This window comes from Passer domesticus, chromosome 1, assembly GCF_036417665.1.
Source record: "Passer domesticus isolate bPasDom1 chromosome 1, bPasDom1.hap1, whole genome shotgun sequence".
Classification (NCBI taxonomy): domain Eukaryota; kingdom Metazoa; phylum Chordata; class Aves; order Passeriformes; family Passeridae; genus Passer; species Passer domesticus.
In genome coordinates, this window is record NC_087474.1 from 92,137,911 (window position 1) to 92,163,442 (window position 25,532).

A 25,532-nucleotide genomic window follows, 5' to 3' on the forward strand; every position below is an offset into this window, starting at 1 on the left:
CACCTAATGCCTGACATCCCAAAAAGTGAAGATGATGAACGCTAGGTATTTGGGGGAAGGGAGGATGGACAAGGAGGGTTTATTTGCTTATTTTGCTAATGAACTACAGCAAAGAATATCTCTGATGGAGATTTTACTGGTTTGGCCCTTTGATGGTGCTGCAATTATTCAGAGATAACATTCAGAAGTACTTCCCACTGTACATGCTCCCATTTCTAACCCAAGGACTGCAGAGTCAGGTTGGTCCTTCTGTAGAGTGGATGGATATTGGTTGCCTGGACAGATGATTGCTGTAGATGGATATCACCACCATCACTGCTGAACTCTTGCTAGACTCTACTGCACACACAAGTGTTGAAGCACTAATGGCATCAGTATGAGAGGGGTTTGAAATCCAAGGAAATCATCTAAACCATCTAGAATGCTGATTGCACATGGTCCAACTATAAGGGATAAGATTAAAATAGGTAAGTCATGGCCAGTCCCTTTTCCAGACTCATGCAGACCATTTAGAAAACAGAATTCCTGATACCCATTTTCTGAAAGGAAATTTGCAGCTTTGGGGGGGGGGGGGAAGGGAGAGAGAGAGAGAGAGAGAGAGAGAGAGAGAGAGAGAGAGAGAGAGAGAGAGAGAGAGAGAGAGAGAGAGAGAGAGAGAGAGAGGAAAGCATACCTTCCTTCCTAAAAAAGCATCAAAGTTTGAACCCAAAGCCAAACAGGACACCAGCTGATCCTGTGTCACTGCACATGGGGACTGCCCACCTCCTGCTGGGTGAGCACACCCTCGTCCAGCTATCGCTGATGACAGCAATCAGGCGGTCGCCTTTCCAAACCCTCTTTGCAGGCCAGTGCCTGCACAACCACTGCTGTAGAGTAACTATTGAGTAAGCACATCACTTAAGCAGAATACCAGATTAAGCAGACCTCCAGGAAACCATAATTCTTGAGCAGATTACAAAATCCAGTGAAAAGACTGATTTTCAAGTAACTGGTAACATCTGTGGGTTTTTTCCATGAACATGAGATTCAGTGGTTTTCCTGTACCTTTTTCTCATGTCACTTGCTTTTAAATCATTGATTTAAGAAAAAGACTGATAAAGACTTTTAAAAAGAAAGCATTTATTTGTTTGGGTTTATCAAGACAAGGAAAACCCAAACCAGCCTCAGTTACCCAGACAGAATCAGCATCACAGAAGGCAGAATGGGATATTCTCCCAATTGCCAAACCTAGGGTCAGAATAGACCAATCCTCAAAAAAACCCTCAAGGACAGAGCGATTACATTGGTGAATTCCGCAATACATCACAGAGTGCACAAGCCAGATGGATTTTCCTGGCCCAAAAGGAGACAGGAACAGAAGAAAAGCTAAAGCTTGTCATAACTTTGTGAGGAGTAGTCATGAACCTATAGCCTTGTTGTGGCCCACCCTTAACTCAGGACAAAAAAGAAGAGTGAACATGAGACACAGACAGATCAACTGACCCCAAGGATTCTTCATTCAAGTCTTACCTTCCTGGTGAGATTAACTGCGTGCCACACTCTTGATGCATTACCTCAACAGCAAAACTGAGAAAGCAAGCCCTGATGATCATACAAAGACTGTCACTTATCCTGTAAGAGGATGTGTGTGTGGAACACCTGGGCAGCAGTAGGGCTCCTGGCCTCTGCAGCCCATACAAAACAAACAGAAAATCCACTGGAACTTTTCAGAAAACAGGCAAACCCATGTTAACCTACTGAGCCATTAAGGAACTTACAACTCATAGCTCAAGAAGCACAACACTGGGTGGCAATAAAGAGGTGAATTGAAATACTGTCAGATGACCACAGGGTAAATGCTTGATTGCATATTATATTAGACAGTCATATTTATGAGAGAATGTCTTTAAAAAAGATATCTTGTATCTCTGAGAGCTGCTATTTGACAAAGAAAAGGTCAGGTTTAGCTGCATTTTTATTGAGATTACCCAATCCTACATCAGAAACAGAATAAAAAGTTTTAAAATACCTAATAATTAAATATTTTTATTATGTTTACATGAAAAAAATTTATTTTTCCCAATTTATTCTACCATTTTCCATATACAGATTTCTACTTAAAGTGCTACTCTACAGTTTTACTTGGATATTTTATTCTATTGCCCGAGTAGAAAAAAAAAAAGGAAAAAAGTGAGAGTGCTAATCAAATATAGACAGATAACACTACTACACAAGTCACAGTTCAAAAGGAAGTTTAAAATTCACACAGATGAGAAGAGCTACACATGTCTTGAAAATCTAAAGCTATTAAAGGCAAAGTTAAAAACAGTCAAAGCATCTATTGCTTTCCTTTCAGGAACCTGTGTTCTCCCTCCCTGATTAAACACCATAATACCCAGCTGAGTAATCCCAGCTGAACAATCCTTACAAATCAATATAAGTACCAGTGCACGGATTAGTCCCTCCCATCCTGCCAAGAAAGCCCAGGCTTTATCCCTGCTCCGGGAAACATCGTGCATAACCTCCTAACGTGCTGCCGTAGCTCCAGCCAAAGCCTGCAACGCCCTGCCTGCTCCAGCACCAGCGGCTGCTCCAAGAGAGCACTGCCCAACTGCTTGGGGAAGCCCTGCCTGGCAGCCAGCAAACTCCAGCCTTCTTGCATAGTGGGTTTCATTTCAAATCCACTCCACAATAACTTCAACAAAGCTTTCAAGTAAAAAGTGGTTGGATTAACCCAGAAAGTCCATTAGCATTTCTCTTCAGGAAGTGATGGGTCTGCAGATCTGGTGCTGAAGCATTATTATTATTATTAAATTAGGCGTGTCCCTCATCACCTGATACCCCAGCTAACCTTTACTCCTAAGGTTAAACCATGAGTTTTGAATTTTGCTTCAAACAGGTTTGTTGCTGGCTTAGAAAGCATGTTTGAGGACATAATATAAGTTCCAAAAGTTGCACACAGCAATTAATGAATCAGCTATTCTTCCAAGTTAATTAAATATTGCGTTTTCAGCATATAATAGTTACCTGGCTATGACCGATGGACTTACAAAGCAGACAACTTGGAATATTTCATATTTAAGGTACTTCTTGTCAAGTTAACAGAACCAAAGTCATGTGAAAAAGTAAAATGCTTAAACACCAGGTAATTTTGGTTTCTTTTTATCTGTTGCTTTAATAGTTCAGTATTAACTACATTGTTATTTTGGTAAAATATCTACAAGAGACTAAACTGGGGGAGAGTTGTTTGGAATTGCAACACTGCATTAAAAAAGCCTCCTTTAAGAGGCTGTTTGGGACTTGTAGAAACTTACTTGCAGAACATTAGAAATTGCCTCTGACTTGACTTTTAAACCCAGTACCTGACAAATAATGATGAGAAAGCCTAGCTACCTTAGCTTCACTTCAGAAACGAAAGCAGCCACCATCAAGATGTCCTCTTATTGCATAGGCAGCACCTTGATACAAGCTTTCCCTACATTTCTTTGCCCTACTAAAGGAGTAGTGTTTTGGGGCACGCATTTAATTTCAACTGCACACAGCTTTGCTGTCCCCAAATCAGCTGTCTATTTTAGGCTCTTCTTTCAGGCAAGCTGAGCAGCTGCTTCTGAAAAATCACACAGTCCTTTGGGGTGCAGAATAAGGAGATCTCCTCCCTTGGCCTTGTCAGCAAAGGGTGGATAATTTGAGAGGAATTACTGCTGTAAGGAAGCGTGAACCTCCACTGCATGAGAAGGGAACGCTCCAGTCCTGGCGCACGGATCCCCAGATGGCAAAGCATATTGCTGCAGTCTCATCCCAAATGGCGGTGTGGAGCCACCGCTGAAGGTGTCTGTACCCCACTCCACTCAGGAGGAAAACAGTCATTTATAAAAGCTCTGTGATGCCTCCCTCTGCCATGACTACACTGATTCTAAGAACTCCTATTAGTCAACCTATTTTGTTTTTTTTTAACATAAAATAACAACCAAAAAAACCCCCAACCCCAATCAAGGATTATGTCACCAAGAGACCAGCAACAATACAAAAGAACAAGTAATCCACATTTACCATTCAAAACTTCATTGAAAATCAGTAACATCAGCCTGACTTTATTTAGGCCTAAGAAAATCATGTGCTAATGTTTCTTCCGAACTCACCAAATTGAGTTTCCTTTCTTTTCAGCTAGGCAAAGCCTGGTCCTTCGTGATTTATATCCTACAGGTAAGCTGCACTGGCGAAAATCAGTCAAGATCTGGCTCACCCAGAGGGAAAATCTGCAGGTGTGCTATGCAGAAGACTCATCACAGCTCTGTGTGAGTCAAAACAAACTTTTCCATCATGCCCGCTTTCCTTCTGAGATCCACGTGCCTGATTTCACAAGCTGTGCACATTCCCAGTTCAGGTACGCAGGGCATACCCTGTGATTTTGGGAAATCAGCCTGCTGCTCTTCTCCATCTAGTTGGCATTCATGGAGCCCAATCCCCTGCCTAGATCACCTCCTTGCATGTCCACAGAACAAGGCTGGAAACAGAACACAAGATATTTTCCCTTAAGGGTATTCTGTTAACAGACCATCACTTTTTATGAGGCTGTCTCCACTTCTTTTACCCCATGTGACAAGGATGTCACCGGCATGCTCGAATGAGCTCACAGGGTGCCGATGTCCTGCACTGCTTTAACTCGCCCCAGTACCCCTCTTAGGAGAGATACCCCAAAAATCTGTGGACACGGGGTCAGTGTTCTCAAGAGGTGAGACAACCTGCTCACCTCGCTCTGTTTTCACATCTGAAATACAGCCCAGAAAAGCAGAGAAGACTGGTTTGCTCCGCCAAAAGCACACCCACGTATTTACAGACCTAGAAAGGCTTAGACCTAGAAAGAGGCAATGCGTCAACAGGACAGAGCTCAAGGTAGGCCAGAAGTGTTGCTGTAAAGCCTGAAGGCTCTGAAGGACTTCTCTCAGTGGCTTTTTAACAAAGTCAGCACCTCCAGGTCCACCATAGGAATAATATCCACCATAGGAATAATAATATAATTATTATAGGAATAATACCTTCCCAGCCTCGCTTCTCTGACTGAGTGACTCATCAGTGATGCCACTCTAGCCTTAGAGGTGACCTGTATTTCGACTTTAGTATATTCCACATTCTCCCCCAATGTGTATTTTTCTGCTTAGGCTCTAAAACTCATTGTCAGCTTTCTGAAGAATATTTATGGTTAATCTGGAGCCTAGAAGCTGTGGTCACAGGGCTCATCACCCAATTGTCTTTGAGTTGCAGACCTTGCAACTTAAAACCTATCATCTATCATCTGCAGTACTTCAGATTTCAGAGGGACTTGGAACACTCTACTGTGCCTGAGCTCTCCAAGATTTTTCAACCACTTAAGGACAAACCACAAAAACATACACAAAAACAGTAACTCCCTATTGCCCTTGAACAGCAGCAAGCAAGCTCACAAATTAATTGAAAAGATAAACAAAAAAATTAGCAACCCCCACGAAGCCTTATTTGAAATATAAACTTATTGCCATCCTAGCTTATGAAAATGTAGAAGTGCATGCACATGTAAATTCTCAAGCAATGTATGTTAATTAGGAGGGTTAACAAGGCACAGTCAGTTCCAGATGCTCCTGCGCAGTTACAGATCCACACAGACAGTGGTGCTGTAACACACCCTAACATCGCACTGCTCCCAACCTCATCTTGGACATGGCACAAATTGCCTGCAATCTTGATTTGGACAGAAAGACTTAAATATTGTTACTGCAATCCTAACGCCATTAATGAAATTACATACTAATTGCTTTGGTCAGTAGCACCCTATATACTTTAATTACTTAAGCAGCTGCTTGCTGTTAAGAACTCCAAGTTTAGCTACATCTCATGCTATATTTTGAAAGGGTTTTTTTTTGTTTAGCTGGTTTGCCCCATTTAACTCTGGCTTTTTTTTAGCTGAAAATGCAACTAGCTTGACAGAATCTTGTCCTTTTTAATAGGCACAATGGACTTAGAAAACGTAACAAATTCAGATTGATCTTCCCCTTGAAGCTTCTTCGCTTTAAGAGAAGTGCTGCAACCTTTTTCAACCTCAATGCAAGAATGTCAGCTCCTTTGATGCATTTCTCAAGTATCCTCACATGACACAGCTTGCTGAAGTGCTGTCATGAACCACTTGCAGCACAATGTTTACATAAAGGCAGAAATAAATACTGTGCTGCTTATCACAGGTAAGCTGAAAGACAGTGATGACTGAAGTTTATTGTTACAGTGGTGCACTGTGGTAAAAGATTTTAGTGCAGAACTGACATCAAAATACAACAGAGTTGGTTTTTTCTACAGATTTTGCTTATTTTATTAAGGTATGAAATTTCAGGGGTTTTATCCCCTCCTCTTATTATGTGAGCTTAAAAAAAGTCTCAAGCTTGCTATATCTGCTTTATAGACAAAGTAAGAAATCTGAGTTAGAGAAATGCACTATTCTGGTTCATTTTGGGACAGCCTTAACACCACAAGATTTTTTTTCAAAGCTACAGGCACTATAAATAATGCAACACTACAATATTATCTTTTGCTGTTTTACTCCCTTTTAAAAAATTCAAAAGCATTTTCTTTGGTATGATAACGTATTTTCACTGAAGCTCCTCAATCTTTTCTTAGATGGACCTGAAGACCACCTGATAGAAAAACAAACAAACAAGCACAGATTTTGTTTCCTTATTTGACAAATTTACAACCTAAGTCACAAGCCAAGGCAGCTGCAGCATCAGAATGTATAGTTACCTAAAATTATTTTTAATCTTTAGTAGTGAAAAATAAATGAAGGTTATTTCTCTTTACTGACACATTTATGCATCTAAACACACTTAACGCTAACCATAAAATGAATAAAACACCAACATATGGTCTTAGAACAGGAAAGACCTGCACCAAGGGCTTCTGCACCATGTAAAGCACTAGAAACCACTTCAAAGTTTCCTCCATCTCCAACAGTTCTCCAAAGCAGACACTCCATATGGGCTTCCTTTCAATTTGCAATGAACTAATTTTGAGAGTTATCTTGCTGAAGAGCAACACCTTCTTTTATACTTGACTCAAATGGATTTCAGATTCTGTCTTTCTCTTTCAGCACAGTAGGGTACCATTTCATTGAGAGCTACTTATGTTCTTTTCTACCCTATTAACCTCTCTAGTGTCCACTCTGTCAACAACACCCCCCAGTTCTGCCCTCATTATCGAGTCTGTCTGTTGGCCCCTCAAAATTGAGGGGAAGACTTCCCACATGCTTCCAATAAAATGTATTTGCACATTTGCCTGAAATACAAGGAAAGGTTGAAAACCACCAGTTCAACAGAAGTGACTCCACATTTCTACTACTTTTCCTGTTAAAATATCTGTCTTTCTAGCCCAGTATAAGTGCCTAAGAATGCTTTTATTGCTGCATTTCATTTCACTTGTCAAACCAGAATAAACTTCCTTCAGAGAAAGTGGTTTTTTGCTATTACAAGTACATTAGGAAGAGTGCCAGCGCAGCTGTACCACCAAACCCCTGGGAGACACCAGACCCTGGGGAATGCAAATGGTCTGAGAACATCTCTTTTCAGGGCAAAGTCATCAGCACGAAGATCACCAAGTCTTCTTGCTCAAACACCCTCGCTGTAAGAAAGGAGGCATTCACCCCAGCCATGCCTTCAGCAAATTTCTCTGATCGTCTCAGTTTGCCTTGGAGCCAACAGTCTGACAGATTCATCTCTAAACTTGCTCTTCAGAAAGAGATCTCTCTGTTTTGTATTTCACCAGCATAACACAGCAGGAGACATGTATCCTGGCCCAAAAAATCTCTGCACTATTGCCATAGGGAGGAAGGGTTGAGAGGGTTTTTTGTTTTGCTTTGTTTAGTCGTTTTCTTAAACAGAAAGTTTATAGAGATACACAATGGTAGAAAGATATTACCACAAACATAAATACTGTATTAGTAGACATCTTGGCTCCTACAATAATGAAAACAAATTAGATCTCTTTCAATAGTTCCATTTCAGCTACATACTAAAACCATCTTAAAGAAACTCCATGGCTTTTCCATGGCTTTTCACTTATGCCTCAAGTGTTTTTAACTTATCTGTTGATCCCACATTTAAGGCCGTTTTTGTTTGTTTTTTTGTTTTTTTTTTAAAGTATATGTTCCAATGTCATCTGGCAAGTTTGGTCACTGTTCCCAACTTTAATTTCAATCCCCGCATGTACAAAGCTTCAAGTACCCTTCAGCTTAATTCACTGACCTCCTCCCTCCTGTGTGTCAAGAATTATGGACCATCAATCAAAGTGCATTTATGGTACTTAGAAGCTGCATCATCTCTCATCACTTCCATGTCACAGGCTGCACACGAACAAGCAAATTTACAGAAAGGCTACCCATCATATCAAAGTAATACCCTATGATTTACCCAATGCATTAGGACACAATCTCATGTATGTTCTCATTTCAGTCTTGACTTCATCTCTGAAGAACTGGCTTTCAACTTAACACCACGAACAACACTGAAGTGAGACTTTGTCTTCAAAAAGACCATGCACACTACTAAGCAGATCTCAACCACAGATTTGACAGAAGTTCTTCAATAGTAGCATCCTTATTTTGCTGTTGGGGAAAATGTAGGCAGACATACACCGTTATTTGTTTAATTTCATGTAGAAGCTGATTCACCAAACAAGTGCTTCTAACTCTTTGCCCTGCTCCCCACAAGCACAGTGGCCAACCCCAACAAGTATTTCCCAACTTCTACACAGAGGGGGCTGTGGGCTGTGGGGTGGAGAGCCCATGGCTGCTTCTGCATGCTCACGTAAAGAAGCACACACTTGTTATTATCCTGCCATGATTTCTGCAGTCCAGTTATTCTGAGCAGCTTGGTTAGCTACCACCTCACAGCGGGCAGGTCTGCTGCTACCATCATCACCTGCTATAGTGTGCAACCCCCCATTCCCATCTGTGCCTAAGAGTCCAGGCAACCCCACAGCACAGGCTGCACATGTTTGTTACTCTACACAACTTCCAAAAGGAGTGAGAAATAACCAACCCCCCAACAAGGACCCTGCTACCTATAAAGCTGCCAGCCAGCCTCAGGTCAATCACATTGTTTCAGCAAGGACTGGTGGTAAATACAGGCAGGACACTCTGCAGAGATGCAGGGCTTACAGAAAGAACCAGAAAGTTCCTGTAATCAAAGCCTGTACCATTTTACACTCTTCTTGGTATCTGAAGTCAGACTTCATTCATGAATCTTACATAATTTTTTAAACATAGAAAATCATGTTGATACTTAAATAAACATAACTCTGCCACTAAGAAAGCCTACTTTCACATTGACCCAAAACCACAGAAATTTATTAGCCAAGTATTTTTAGTTACATCCTTTTATTTTTTTTTTTTGATACACCACAGTGTATGTTCTTTTTTGACATAACTGAGTTAAGGTATACTTGCTGATATAGACCATGAGTGCATTCCAGTGTAATTTGTTTGTCTCAACTAGAAGAGATACGTTCCTATGCTAGAAAAATCTTAAAATCTGCAGTCCTCGACTTTCCAGTCATCTGGCAGAAGCAGTCTTTATTTTATATACAGATTAGAAAAGACATTTCTAAGGAAGACATTTCTAAGGAAGATCATGTTTAAGCTATAACTTGAACTGGGCATTTTCCTCTCAGCTGTACAGTGTGTTGTGTCTCTATGCAACAATCCCATTTTTCTAGTACTTAAGCTCCAAAAATTATTTTAATGTGCAGAACAGGATACTAAAAATTTAAACAAATTCTGTACTTTTTCAGACTACTTAACCTAAATTTGATATAATACTGTCAGCCAACTTTTAAAATCCATTTAATTTTTAAGCACAAGGACAACTTTTGTTTAGCATTTGTAAATTCTTCCTCTAACAAGTGAAAAGGAGGAGCACAAAGTAGTTGAATGAATCCTAAAGCACCAGAAGCCTTTATGAGTACCAGAAGCTTGCAGGAGAACTGCAGTATCAGAAATATGCCCCATTTTACTATTGCAAACAAGTCTTTCTTCACCTTTGTTCTATTTCTCACCCCTAGAAATGTTACAGAGATAGACATTGCTTCGTTGTTTTTCTATTTAATGATTTTTATTTTTTTACAAGAGAACCAAAGTGAATTTCTGTATTAATTTCTAAGATGATAAAATCTCTGCTTTAAAGATGAAGCTCATAAAAAAGTAAATTAACTTATACTTTTCTTCACCTGAGGCATGGGAAAGAAGAGACAGAAATCAAAGGTTAGGACACTTATTAGGACAAACAATGGAAGGAAACTAAGAGCTGTACTGCCTGTTCTCCACCCTCTCACTACTTTGACAGAGACCAAAAATATAACTTTGAAGGTCAGGGGAAACCAAAAATCCAAAACTCAGATACACATCTCCCAGAATTGTTTGCAGACAAGAGGGCTGCATTGTGTCAGCTATTAAAAATCACCTGCATCATAAGGAAGATCAAAGGTGCATGGGTGGTCAGAGACAGAACAAAAATCAGTTCAGTGTGCTTTTAACAAGGATAGGAGCAAATCAGGACTTGATCTGGTTAAACGGATTTCATTTTGAAAAAAAAAAAAAAAAATCTTATTCCAAAATTGTTATGTGTTCAGGTGAAGCTGTTAAAAAGTTTCTTGCAAAGATGAAGTCTAACCAATACCAATTCAGGGAGCAGTTTCTGACATTATATCTGCCCCTACTTGACCACACCACTGCTACCTCACTCTTGGAAATCAGTTACACAGGAAATGGGGTCCATTTTCCCCCATCATCTTCAGAAAGCACAGAGGCACAGTTAACATTGTTCTCTTGAGAAATCTGTCTGCTTTTAACAAAGCAGAGGGATTCATAAAATAAAATAGCCTCCCCTCAACAGTCACAGTGATTTCAAATATTCCATGTGCTGCAGATAAATGGCAATCAGTTTCTGACAGATGATACTCTTAAAAGTCTGAATAAGCAGAATAGATTTATTTCAGATTTGAACAGAGTCATGAAACCAGATTAAAGCCCTAGAGCTTTCCATGTAATCAGATACTGAAAGTCAGTTCTCTTTCCATTAAAGCTGACCTTGCATAGTGACATTGTACTTTTATCTCAAAAATTAGAGATACTTCTTAAAAGATTATTTTCAAAATATATAACAGTATAGCTTCAGTGAATATGAATTGTTTCCATCTCTAAATATATTCTTCCCTTTCATATATCAAACTGCCTTTAAAACTTAGAATTTGATTTTGGTTAAGGTGTCAGAATTCAAAGTTAATATTCTGATGTTGCAGAAACACTGTTTTTACTGAACAACTGTCATTGGTATAGCATGATTAAAAGCCAGGCTACATAATAAATCAACTTTCTTAGCTGGGAATCTCATTAGTACTGAGACTATTTTAAGTGCCCACAGCCATGTTTTGACATTTGGCTATAACACCTTCACTAAAAGGTTCAAAAGCTTCTTACATAAAGCTAAATACACTTAAAGCATTCCCCCTAACAGGGAATATGCAAAATCCAAGAACGTAAAGGAAGAGGTTGTAGTAGCACAGGCAAGAATTCAACCCAGCCATGTTAAAAATGTCATCCAGAAGCTATCAAAAGAGCCTGTGTTGATACTACTAATTTCCATCCTTTTGCTCTAACATGTTGACAGTAGAAATTTAGTCAGATTACAAAAGAAAACATAAAGGCAATACAGTTATGCCAGAGGACATAAGAGCTCATCCCATGATTTTACAGTTAACTTTCACTGATTAAATTAGAAGAGGATATTTCAGATCACTAAGCTCAATTTTGGACCACTAACTCAAACGGAAGAAAAATGCTGCCCAGTAGACAGACAAAGACCTGAGACCAGAAGTACCCCAATACCTGTTGGACTGTATAAATAAGTATATAAAATTATTTTAAAAATAGTGAAATCGATCACATTTAACTGCTTTAGCAATGGAATGGTGCCATTTGCTAAGCAAATACACTTAAAGAGGAGGGAGTGCACCACCCATAGGATAACCGTTTTACTCCCTCATGAAAGACGTGAGATAAACACAAGAAATGAGCTCAGCCCTGATACCTGGGAGAAACACCTCATCACGAGGTAGATACTGAACCACTGGTTTCCCTCAGATATCTGAATTTCCCCAGGCACACCATTTCAAACAGATGCGTCAGACCCGTGAGCTCAAGCCCGAGAAATGGAATGCCTGGAACAACATCACCCCCATGAAGGGCTTGCAGGCTGCTCCCCCACAGGAGCCCTCTCCCAGCCCGTTCCAGGCGCTCTCCTCCCTCCCAAGGCGTCACCAGCCAGGCTGCGGCAGCAGGCTGCCCGCGCACAGCTGCCTGCTCAGCCAGGGGCCGGGTGACCCAACACCACTGGAGTGGTGGCAGCGGCACAGCAGGTGTCTGTGCCACCGGTGACATCACCTCACGGGGCCGGCACACGGCTGGGGGAGCTGTAAAACGTGAACAAATCCATGATGTGAGCATCGGCCTCCCGCAGACACTCCCAACAGACCAGCGTGTTTAGGTACCCACCCCGGCACCCCAGCCCCTCACCGAGTCCTGGGTTGGCTATATGATGCTTTTATCCCCAATCATCTGTTCTGTTTATGCTGGATAATAAGTTTTGTACCTTTAAGACTTGTTCCAGAGAGTGAAGGGGGGAGAGAAAAAGTGCAGAGTTTGTTTTCAGACACTGCACTCACTCCTCCACATTCCAGCTCCTGGACTGTGTTGTCTGCGGATGGACAGACAGCAAAAGAGAGCTCTCCTTTGCTTTTAGTTAGTTTTAGCTAGCTTAGGCAAAGAAGTTCCCTGGACTGTGGCTTCCTTCTTTTTTTTGGACCTGTTCAAACCTGCTCTGGACTGAACACCCAGAGGAGCACCTGGAACTCGCACCTGTGGCCCACCAGGCCGGGCCGGGGCCGCGGCATTTCCAGCGCCAGAGGGACTGATCGGAGACTGAGAGAGCCGAGCTGCAGCCCACCAAGGGACTGTCGCAGCTTGTCTCTCTTTTGGAGTGGCAAGAGGTTTCATTGCTCAGTATTGTTCCATTTTTTTTGTCATTTTGTTTTTGTGCTGGTGAATGTTCTGCCTGTGAAATAAACAGCTTTTTCCACTTTTTCTCTGAGGAAGTATTTTTCCCGAACCAGCTGGGGAGGGGCTCATTGAATCTCCTTTCTAGAGGAAGCCATTTGGAGGTTCTCTCCCAAATTTGTCCTGAATCAGGACATCCCCATATCGTGTGGCTCCCCTGAGCCATGTTTGCACAGTAGCTGCAGCACAGGGAGGAAGTTTTCCACCAGATGCCCCCGAGTGCACATCCACCAACAAGAGAGAGGGCATCCCATGCTGCCTCTTGCATTACCCAGCCAAAGGATGCAAAAAGAACAGTTGATTTGTTCTTCTTCCGTGGCAGCAGGAAATCCATATATTTTAATATTGAAAGACAAAAGTGAATTAAAAAGGACATTTGATTTTACAATTGATTTTACAGTGTCTCTCTCTATTTGATTTGTGGCGAGTTTCTTAAAGAGTCATCGCTGTACAATTATGCTAGCACTAAGCTAACTTGTTTTCAAGGAGGTAACACATAAAGGGTGAGGGAAGCAAATGTCCTCTTTCTGAGACAGATCTGTAAAGAAGCAAGAGAAGCTCATCACCCAGATGTCCAATATACACCTTCCCCTTCCAAAGCCTCAGAGAAGAATTTAACAATAACAAGAAGGGAGCCTCTAATTACCCTGAATTAATACTTTGTGAATTTACTCCCTTCTGTGCCATGGTAACAGCAGATACAAATCTTGAAAGAGAAGCTGGAGGAACACCTCTCTGCAGTATAAAAAAAAATCCTAAACCACTATTTCAGAGGTCATACATCCATACAGCTTCAGGCCCTGAGGGATAAGTATGGTGCATAATGGTCTATCTTGAGCAAGGAACCCAGTTTCCCAGTCCAGCTCCACTTGCTCTGCCCCAGCAACCATCTTCCTCCAGCACAGCAAGAAGGTCATTGCAAACCTGGTAATAACCTTACTATTCTTCCATAGGCCACAGGAAAAAACCCAACTTAAAATTAATTTTTAATATTCCAGTACTTCTTGGTTTAGGCTTACTTAAAATTTTTATTTTTTCTACATCTCACCCTCTAAACTTCCAATGAACAAAGGCCCCAAGGCAAACCCTATACAAACAAGACAGTGGGCTCCTTCCCTGAACTGAATTCACTGAATCCAGTCTTGTCAGAGAAATTCAACAGATTGACACACTGAATCCTTAGATTATAAACAGGCTTAAAATACATGCTTGTCAACTATGAGAAATTACAATGTTTTTTTATTCATATCATGTGTCTTGACAGGAACACAATTAATTTTAAATTAATTGTGTTTAAATTAATCTAATCCAAAACTGATGATTTGCAAGCTGATACTAAAAAGTTAATAAATAAAAAATAAAGCAAAAAATAAAACTGAAAAATACAATAAAAATGAAAAAAAATCCATCAGTTACCTACAATTTATTTTCTTTGAATATGCTACAGTTTCAATATATTTTGGTCTGTTTCTTTTCATTTCACTGTTTTCACTCAATCTTCATTACATTATGTACAGAGTCTTGCAGCTAAACTCGATCAGTTTCAGTTCATCTGTCTCCTGTAGCTTGCTGCAGATCTCTGAAACAATCTGTACTAAACACCAATCTACTGTTTTGTCTTTTCATAATTTTTTTTCAGAGTTCTGTCAGCCCAAGGGTTTGGAAACTAATCTAATGAGGGAAGTTAAACTTCTACACAGCTATTATGGGTGCCCTCCTAGTAGCCATGCTAACAAGATTCATCACCAAATATAAATGGAAGCATTCTCCAAAAGAAGACAAAGGTACTGTAATGAGCTAGGCAGGAAGCAGGGCCTCCGCTCTCCGCGTAAGATTAGTCAGTGTAAATCATTTTGGCACTAATGGTGGCTTTTTTCTAAGGCTGGACAATGACAACAACATTTATACAAAGCACGAGAATTCATGAATGTCTGGCAGTATTGTCTCCAAAATACAAACAATGTTTGTTTTTCATTCTACACTTTCAATTCAGTACCAGCTGGATTCTGTAAAAACATGGGTTACTTCTGACACACCAGATAACCAACTCATCCCAGTCAGATCCCACAACTGAAGCATTTCAGAAGCAGCACTGACTGTTACTAAACACACTCCCCCTTAGCTACAGAATGAATAACAACATCCTCAACCTCCCATGTCTATCCTGAGGCAAATACAGAAGAAAATATATTAAAAGCAAGTAATAACAACAGTGGTGGAGAAAAAGAGTGCTACACAGTATTATTTCTCTGGGCTAAATCTTAGGCACTGTAATACTTCACCTACACCCATGCTCATTCCAAGGTCTGCCTGTATTTACACGAGCTTATAGTTTTTGGACACAGGACTGTTCCAGTGCGCTTGAAGGGAAGTTTCCACCATCCTGACATTTACTGTCTCTCTAAAAATTAATGTATTAATGATTAGCCAGCAAGGTACAGGACAGCATCCACCTCAAAAGTCAACTGCAGCATGATGAAAATTTTGGCAGATGCCCTAGATCCCTCCGGTTTCACTGGGAGCCAAGTGGTCTGTACATACAGGCAGGAAATCTAGGGCCCACCCAATCCACAACCAAAGCATATTCATTGTCTCACTACCAGCAAGACTTCCTACTATCACCAACCAAAAAAGACCAAAGGCTTTTAAGAAAGGACAGCTGTTGGCTAAAACAACCTTATCACCATTTCCTTTCTACTGCTGGAGCCACCTTGCTGTGGGGCCAGAGGGTACCAAAAGGTTCAGCTCAACTCTGTCCGCAAACTGCCGTGATAAAAAGCACCAAGACCAGCAAGCGCTGAGAGCACCTTGGGAAAGGAAGAGTTTTTGTGAATGCACTAATAAAAGGAAGATAAATCTTTCATCACAGACCCATGGCAAAACACATTTGTACAGAAACTGACAATCATCCCATGAGTACACACATACAGAAAGTGCCAGCACTGCATGTCTAACACTTCTACTAAAAGGCAAGGTGACAGAATGTACCTTATTTATGCCTGGCTTTAAAATTCTGAATTAGAAGTAGCTACGCAGTCTCAAAAAGTACATGTCAAGTACCAATAAAAAGCATTGCCCATAAACTTCACATCTGGGACTGAAGTTGGCTGTATTTGTTGCCTGCTAGAAAAACAAACAAAAAAAGTGAGCTCCAAAATATGTATCAACAAAGAAAACACCAGAAGTATGGAGCAAGAGAAACAGCAGTGGCATGGTGGGTAGCTTAAAACTTCTGTAGTTCAAGAGTCAACAAATTCTGTTTGGCTTAGAGTTTTCTGTAACATAGTGCATTTTGCCATCACAACCCATATAGCAAAGCTCTTCCACAGTAGCACAGGGAAATCTACATGATAGTTTCATCCTGCTACTGAGATACATTCAAGGTTAAATTTGGTGGCATAACACAGCAGCAGCACAGAGCAGCCAAGGGGAACAGAGGCTGCACTGCCAGGGTACTTGAGAGAGAGAGAGGAGAACCAGCAGCACCCTTTGGGAAGGGATAAGAGAGAACAAATGCAGGAGCCTATCATGTCTGTGGAAGGCCTCTAAATGGCATCCCTGTGTGAATGGAACGACTGGAAGAAAAATCACTACTGTGGGTCCCCAGCTCTGCCTCTCACTACTGGACAGAGCACAAGTACTGTAGGCTACACAGTGCAGAAAACTTGTCATTGCAAAATTTTAAATATTTGTGACTGCTGAATCTTTTGCAAAGTGAGAAGGAAAAAGTGTTGGAAATAACAATATCTGACGTTGCCTCCTAAGCATGGTCTCACTTCGTCTTGGTGTTTTTGAAGATGATAAATAATTATTTTGCTTGTATCTTCATCTCCTACCTTTTCCTCTTCACAAAAGCCACATAGTTTAGACACATTTTTATTCTTCAAGCCTAGAGGCTTTACTACAGCTTCTGGAAGGACTGTTGCAGAAATACTTAGACTTGCTGGTTATTAAATGCCAAATCCTGGCTGGCTGTTCTTGCCTTTCTCTAACTTTTAATAGACATATGAAGCATATCTGTTCCTTTACATTAGTGGATACTAGTACTGTTCAGCAAGAGAGCTTGTTCTTTTCTATTACATTTGATTTATGAAGCATCCTGTGGGAAATATAGGAAAGACATCATAGTTCACACTCTTTGCATTTACTACCTTTACAAAACTTGCCCCATTAGCAGAATCATTGAGAAGTCATAAACTAAGTAATGGCTTAGTATAAAATTATTTATTGTTAAAGTAAGCAAGTTTATTAGCATACCTACACAAAAGAAGATATTAAACTATTTTAAGGAAAAAATACTATTCCATCTGCACTCAATTTTGCACATTAGTTTCACATGAAACCTTCCTATTCTAAAGACTCCTTACTTTACAGAACTATCTTCTGCTCCCCAATGTATACAAGACATTCTTTTGAAAGAAGAAGCTGAAGAGTTATAAAGCATCTGCTTGTGTAAAAACAGTGATTCAGCAGGAAACACGCACTTGAAATACCCTTCACAAGAAAGGGCTTATTCACGCGGGGACAGTTGGCAGGGCTATCTCAGTCTCCACTTGAATGCTCTTTTTCCAGTTTGTGTTAAAGGGATTCAGATGCCTGGGAAGAAGCTAATCACCATTTTTATAGGCTACGGAAAGCAGTCTTGGTTCAGAACTGCAGGTGTTTGTACCGAAAGCTCTCCCAGTGAAAAGCAAAGGACCACAAGTTAATGTTCAACAGAAACTGGCAAATCTGCTGCGCTCACTGAGCAATGTGGTCAGGTGTGAACTGCAAGTGCACACATAAAACAACGTAACAACTATGGCCGCTCAAAGTTCAGCTGCAGTGTTTAATGCACAATACACTAAAAAGGCAGAAAACACCTAAACAGGAATAATTTAGGCAATTCTAATCCTTTCCCAATTACTGCTCATGCCAATCACAGAAAGCTTTAGGCTAACAGGCATGTGCTTAAATCAGCAAGTAATGTTGCCTATAACTGGAAGCAAAAAATTGCCATAGTCTGTTCCAAACATCTTTTCATCAACATAATCAAGGCATACCACCAAACATTAATTTGCAGTGGTTCTGCAAGTTGCTTCTGGACACAGGTTTACTCTTTTAAGTTTTAAACCAGTGTCAGTGCCAGACAGGCTTTAACAGAAAGTAATGGATAACAAAGTTTAGTATAAGAATAACAAAAACCAAAGCAAATAGTGGCCACAGAACGTAAAAATCCATTTCAAGTTAATAATCTAATTTTCCTATTTACTGTGTGACTAATATGCCCATATGGGAGCTAGTTCAGACCATGTCACAACTCCCTGAGATGAAGCTCTTCATGTAATTTTCTGTGTTCTATTCATTAATCTGGAATTCTAGAATATATGCCAGCTCTAAAAATACTTGTACATTCAAATTCTTGGACAAGAATATATATTTCATATGCTATGAAAAGAGCGTAGATGCTCCTACTTGGACAGAGCAAACACTCAAGACGTGACATAACATCACGCTTATGGCCACTTCCATTTCCCAGAGGGTACCAAAGCAGCAGGGACCTTGATTCCCTCCAGCACTGCAAGAAGGCAGAACTCCTACAGCCCAGCTCAGCATTAAAGGCCATTGTTGAGCATTTAGGTTTCAGTTCTTAATCCAGACCACTAAAATAACAGCATCAAGATTTATAAGGTACCATACACTTACTGCAGCAAAAAAAGTAGAAAGATATTAGAAACAGCGGATTTGATTGCTGTGGGTCAGCTGATATAGAAGAAAAATCCCAAACAAGTTGTGGCTGCATAAGCAATCTTTACTTCAAAAAGTACTGGGGAAAAACATTAAATGGGTCTTGCTTGAGAAACAGGCATTGAACTGCCAGTACCCCCCTATGCAAACCATTTTCTCTAAAGACAGCTGCTTCCTAAATTATTTTGAACATTTGTCTCAAAGCGGCTGAGAAAGAGCCACATGTCAGGGGACACTGTATGGATCCTTTTGCAGTACAATATTGATAGGGGAAAAGAAGGGCCTAAAAAGGAAGTATGAAAATGTCAAGCTGCAAAGCTGGCGTTTCCTGACATCCACAGTATTACCTATTTCTTCTATAAAAGTTTAGACTTCAAAAGCAGCAGACACATGCACTGGAACATATGAACCCAGACCACACAGGATGTACTTCCACCCCACCCTCCCTGCAAATCCCTTGACTAAAGTGGGATATTTACAAATAGCTTCAGAAGTCCCATGTATAGATCTGTTCCACAATTTGGACATCTTGACATAGGTGAAAATAATATAACAAACATTATTAATTCTAAAGTACATGAAAAATTGAACTTCTAAAATGTGTTCTGTGCAAGCAAACATGCCACTACACACTGCCTCTGCTACTCTAAGTTTTAGACTGGATTACATTGCAACCTGTTGCCTTCTCTTTTCAATTGAAAACAAAGCTTTAGAAAACACCAGAACACCTGAAGCATGGAAAGGGGAGCAAGTCAAAATACAATCCTTATTACACTCTGGGACTTATTTGTGCAACTTTAATTGTCTTGATAATCTACAAGTCATGGAATTTGAGTCTTGCTGCCCTTGACAAATTAAAAAAAGCTGGAATTTAAAAGGAAAAGTTAAGCATGTCATGTTTGGCAAATATTTTAAGTAATATGCTTAAAATATTTTTTGTTTCAATAGTCTTGTTCTGCCTGCATTATTATTAGTTGTTGCACTGATGAAGCAACATTTCAAAATGACCTTCAAGGACTTGGTTTCAAATTAAACCATCAGGAAGCCTGAGGGTAAGAGGGTTCACTGCTTAAAAGAACACTATTATCAATTATTTCAAACCTGAAACAATAAAGCTGAACAGTCTCTGTAATAATAGAAACTGTTGTCTTTTAGATCTGTGAACAGACAGAAATCAGTGAAAACAGAGTTTTAAGATTTGTTTTAGCTTTTTATGAATAGTTCTGTTGAATTACAGAAGCTAAACTATTACACCTACATTAACATCTAGTTCAAGGCTATCTTTTCACAAATGAGCTGATTTCTGTCATAAAAAACAAGTAAATATGTTGGGATTTGTTTTCTTCTCCTACTGCAGACATTGAGCCAGAGCCTGTCTTATGGCAGTCAAAGATTTTTTTAAAATGCAACCTTAACATTACAAATGTTGAATTTAATGTCAGTACTTTCCTCCTCCTTACTCATAAAAACAGGAGAATGTCCCTATCCCCCAGGACAGTAATCGTATCTCGGGCCATGAGGTTTGAGATGCACACAAGTCCTTCGTCACCTTCATTCACAGCTCAAAGGACAGTTGTGACAAAAATCGATTTCTTCAGGTCTCCTTCTCCAATCATCCAGAACATTTTCCCCCAGTGAGGAGAAACAGCCATGGAGGCAAAACCATGCCTGCACTCACCTGAGAACCCTGGATTTCCATGCACTATTCCTTACCTTGGTGGTTCAGGGAGATGCGGTTAGATGGTTCTTGAAAACCCGGTTCCACCAGATCCCGCCGACCATGAGCTGAAGTCTGATCTACATTGTCCTAAAAACAGAAGAGCATGGTATATTATCAAAACCAGGCATTCTGTACTCCATGCAAGCTACATTACATGGAGTCAAACCACCAATACAAAACAAAAACCATGCCATGCCTCTGAAAGGAGAAACCAATGTCAGAGAAGATGGGGGAACAGATCACAGGGGGACACTAGGCTATCACATTAATACGTGTGGCATGGATCCAGAATCAACGACTGTGCTGTTGCTCATCAGTACACCAGTTTGCGTTTCAAACGGAGAAACAGTGATGTAAATGCACTTCATAGTTTAACAAAAGTTTCTTCTTGCATCAAATTATGGGGAGGCTTGGGGCTTTGTTTTCTTTAATTCCAAGTCTGTGGCTTAGGGCTTTGTAACTAATTAACTGGACTGAAACAGATTCAGTAGTGAACTACTAAACCTCAAGAGAAATCAGAAGTTCAGTTTAGATAAACATCCATGGCTCTGGATGCCAACCTGTTGTTTTTTTCATACTGGAATTCTCACAAGATCAAGTTTCATGAAGTTTTAACACAAACAGAATTTGGCTAAGTCTAAAACACCACAGTTTCTCACAGATCTTGCCAAAGAAGTCAACTAGGAGAAAGCAGGAAAATTTAAATATAAACAAGAAAATAGGAAAAGCAAGGTAAGTCACATTTTAGAAGAATGAGAAGGAGATTTAGAGCAGGTGCGTGGTTTTACTAAACTGGCGTACCTTTGCACACACCAGTTAAGGGTGGGTATGGAAACTGTGCAAAGTTGACTGCAGTGATGTATCACCAAGCATAAGCTGCTGCTGTGATATACGTGACTATACACATGATCCCACTGTGCCCCAAGTGTGGGCTAAATACACAATGGCATGACCTGCTTTTATGTCAAAACACAGGAACCACCTTCATGGCAAATGACATTGTAATTAAGGCAGAGCAGAAACAAGCACACAGTGAGTGGCAGTTCAACTACACATAACCATGAGCCCTCAATCCAGCAGAGACAAAGTACAAGCTAATGCTCAAAATCATAATGGATGTAGTGTTTGGGGACTAGAACTCTATACAGCTATACAGTATATGAAATAAATTATCTCTTCATCGAAGAGACTGTCTCAGCAAATGCTTGAGCTTTGACTCAAGTACTCAAGCACTGCTCTCAAGTGTCATCACCATCAGAGATCAGTTCAGAAGCCCATAGGCATTTATAAGACAGAAACTGACAACAGTGGTATGACTAAGGAAGGTTTTTATGAGTAAACACTGTATGATAAGATACAAATGGCATCCATCTATCTATGCCAGATACAACCAGGACCACTCAAACATCTGCCTCCATACTGGCTATCTCCCCTTATAGCTCTTTACATTCTTCACAACTGATTTTCACAACACTGGCAGCTGCTGTTTCATGCGCCACATCTCACTTATCTCGCAAGTTTTTGTTATTGCTTCTCAGGAATCAAAAAAACCCTCAAACCACATCAGACCTTCTGTCAGCACAACTGTCTTTGTTCTTACTTTCCTGAAACACAGCTCTTTCAGTGGAGCTAACTGAACACACTTACTAGGAACAAGCAACTCACGAGCTCCTGTTTTCATCAAATCCCTTGCAACCACAGGGTATCACATTGTAACATTTTTAGTACTTTTGAAGCACTAATCATTCTCACTAGATTTATCTCATTTTCTTTGGGACACCACACAGCCATCACTGACCTGACCCACATCATCTCAATTTCAAATTTGAGGCAGAAAATTTGGGACTTGCAGCATAAGAAGACAACTGCAGGAAAGACATACAAAATTATAACTCTGTTCTCCAGAAAGTTCAATTGTAATTATTCCAAGGTGCCAAGGGCAGCAGTAGGGAGGAGATGCTTATCTAGGAAAGTTGCAGTCAAAACTTAAAGCTGAAGCTGACTGCCCTCAGTACAAAGGCTAAGAAGTAAGCATCACAGGCATGGATAACTCAGAACATCCCTCTCCAGCCCAGAACTCTTCTCTGTGCATTTCCTTCCATGAAATTCAACATGACCAATTTTTACAGTAGCTAAAACCTCACAGATACAGTTTAGCAGCATTAGTTCCACTTCCCAGGAAGAAGTCACAATGTCTAACACAGGATGCAGTGACAGATTGCTTCTTGGCTGGGAAGGGCACCAGGGCGTCCCAAAAGAAATAAAACTTGGAACAAGAAAACCAAATATAAGCTATTTGTCACATACTTAAATGTGTTTCCAGTTGTCCCAACATATAAAAGTCTCTTCTGGAAGGCAAGATTCATGAAGTACTAGGTAGTAACAAAGGTGAAATGGGGCCGAGATGCATGATTTTACATTTGGGTTTCCCACAGCAGTAACACACAAACACTTAATTGAGAGACCTTATTTCAAGGTTTCACCTGGCTCCAGGGCCATAACTCTTCAATTAAACCAGACTTTTATTTCTTTTAACTAGCAATTGCCAAAAATTTTCAGGAAGAGGATACACCCTCTCTGGAATCACCTTACATCTGGTACCAGAAGACGCTGAGAACCACAGGCCTTACTCACAAAGTGAAGCCAAAGCCATGGTAAAGTAGATCAAAGTTTTCAGAAGCAGAGGTTACAGTGACTAATGACTGCTGGGGCTGCCCTTTTAAAGATGATGCCCCTGCCTGTTCTGCCCGCTGCAAATGCCTGCCCGCAAGATCCAGAGAGTTCTCCTGCAGCTTGAGCAAAACAGGGAGGCAAAGGTTTCCTCCGGACACCGCGGGCCAGCAAAGCCCAGGTGCTAAAGCAAAGCGACAGGCCGTGCATAAACAAAGCCACACCTGTTAGAGCAATGCGGGCAGTGGAGGGGAAAAGGTAAGGGCGGTGAGGTTTAAAGAGCCAGGGGTAGTTTCGCATGACCCTCCAGAATCTGTTTGTGTCCGTTGTGCACAGACAAACACTGGCACTCGGCCAGCTGCAGTGGAGATCACATGCTGGAACAAGGGTAAAAGAAGCAAGGGGAGGGGGGCAGGAAATAAAGTTATATAATTACTCTGTGCCAGCAGCCTTGTTGTCGGGCCCCAGCTCAGGGCTGAAGCCGTGGGCCCCAAGCAAGGTGGGCACCTGCTTTGGTCCGTCACCATACCCGGCTGCAGCTGAAAATGGCCTCCAAACAAGTAATTTGTTTGCTTCATGGTTTAATCCCCAGCTCTCCCTCCTCTTCCAATAAATGCTCTCAATATGAAATTAAAGCATGTTACTTAACTTACTTTACCATCCAGCTATTGCAGTATTTTTAGAAACTAGCTGAGCATTAGCCCTCACTGACTTTTTGCATGTGCTGTTTTCTTTGTCAGTCGGCCTCTGCAACCAAGGATGATTTAATCGAGTGACTAGCAAGAGTGCTAGAAGGACCTGAAGCAGGGTCCTTTAAAGCATTAGCATTTCATAAAGCCAACACACCATCATTACAGGTCAGATTACAGTGTCCTTTTGCAAACCTATGTTGCATGACACAAAATGTGACGTGCTTGCATCGCCTTAAGAGCCAAAGTCCACTCATAGACAGTGTTATCTCTACATATCAGTAACCAGGACAATCTAGATTTATTTTTCAATCTATAACCAAGCCTTTCAAGTTGCACTCCTTAACTATGACATACAGTGTTTGCTGCTGTTTGTGCTAGCACGATAAGCATTTCAGTTATCTAAGAAAACATTAAATCTCATCTTTGAATCAGAGAATCAACCAGACATATACTACAGCAGCTCTGCTGTCTGCACACGTGTTCTTTAATCACCTCTTTGGCTCCGAGTGCCACTGTTCCCACCTGCAGTTTAGTTTAGAAGAGTATTTATCAGTATGAGACAGCATTATTAGACAGACCAGTGTGTTGCTACCACTCTACTGCTGCTTCTCTCATCCTAGTTTTTTCAGCAAAGGTTATCCAGTCAGTCATTCAGGGTAATCTCAGAGGTAAATAGCACTTAGAGAAGGGAGGAGGCAGATTTGAATGTACAAATAATGAGGTATCATTTATACTTCCCTTCTCCTTCATTCTTTGTGAAGAAAGGGGTCTAGCAAAAGAGGAGACAGAGCAGCTTTCTGGAGAAGTCTGGAAATCCCCTGAAGGGTTCAGCTTCTTCTAATTTCAGCAGTCTCTGCAAGTTTACAAGATGAAGAAAGGCTACAAGTGGCAGCACAGCTTCTCGGAAGCTCCTGGGAGCATGGCCAGACTGAGGATGTCCAGACCACCAAGACGACAGTCCCTGGTTTTGGATTTACTGTAGCTGCCTGCAAACCCACACTGCCATGCCCCTGAACAAAAGGTTCAATTGAGCAAGAGTCACGCGTACTCATGCCAGCAGTCCCACGGCAACAGATCAAGATCATGACATACTTCTGATGTTTGTACACTGTCCAGCACAACAGAAAGTAAAGTCAGACGTGCTGACGGGTCTCACTGCAATTTAGGAGACTATCACGGCAGATATGCCTCAGTTTGCAGAGAGGGCACTCCTGCCAAACAGGAGCTCCCTGCCAACCTGGCCGTGCTCCCTCATCACACCAAGGTACAGGTCTTAAAACTAGATGGGCGTAAAGAGAAAATTAGCAAAGTTATTATGTGACCACCAAGCTTTACTCTGTTCAGGCAACTTGTGTAAAGCAAAATTAAGCACCTTATGTTAGCACAGACTGAGGAAGCTATTGCAGAGTGCTCAAGTGTAAGTGGTTCCCAGACAAAAAAGCAACTACAAAAATTCACTGAAGAGGTGAACACCAAGAGCTATGAAAAAGTGGACATAGCTCCAGGCTTCAGAAGCAGAAAGGGGATACTTGGAGAAATTTGTATCTACCACTTATTGCTCTTAGAAGGACATAGATAGACAAACATTTCTCTACCTGACTCAGTAATGTTATTCTTA

The 25,532-nt window shown here is 40.8% G+C and overlaps 1 protein-coding gene across 8 annotated transcripts in view; it reads right to left on the reverse strand.

The window, feature by feature from the left end:
- GRB10 (growth factor receptor bound protein 10) overlaps positions 1 to 25,532 on the reverse strand; it is a 155,651-nt gene that overhangs the window by 63,035 nt on the left and 67,084 nt on the right. For 7 of the 8 annotated variants that reach the window (XM_064429454.1, XM_064429452.1, XM_064429450.1 and 4 more), the window contains one exon: positions 20,546 to 20,639. In XM_064429454.1, coding sequence (XP_064285524.1) covers positions 20,546 to 20,639 — 94 coding nt within the window. Of the gene's footprint in view, positions 1 to 20,545; positions 20,640 to 23,446; positions 23,502 to 25,532 lie in introns of those variants that run through there. The other variant, XM_064429457.1, reaches the window with a different exon arrangement.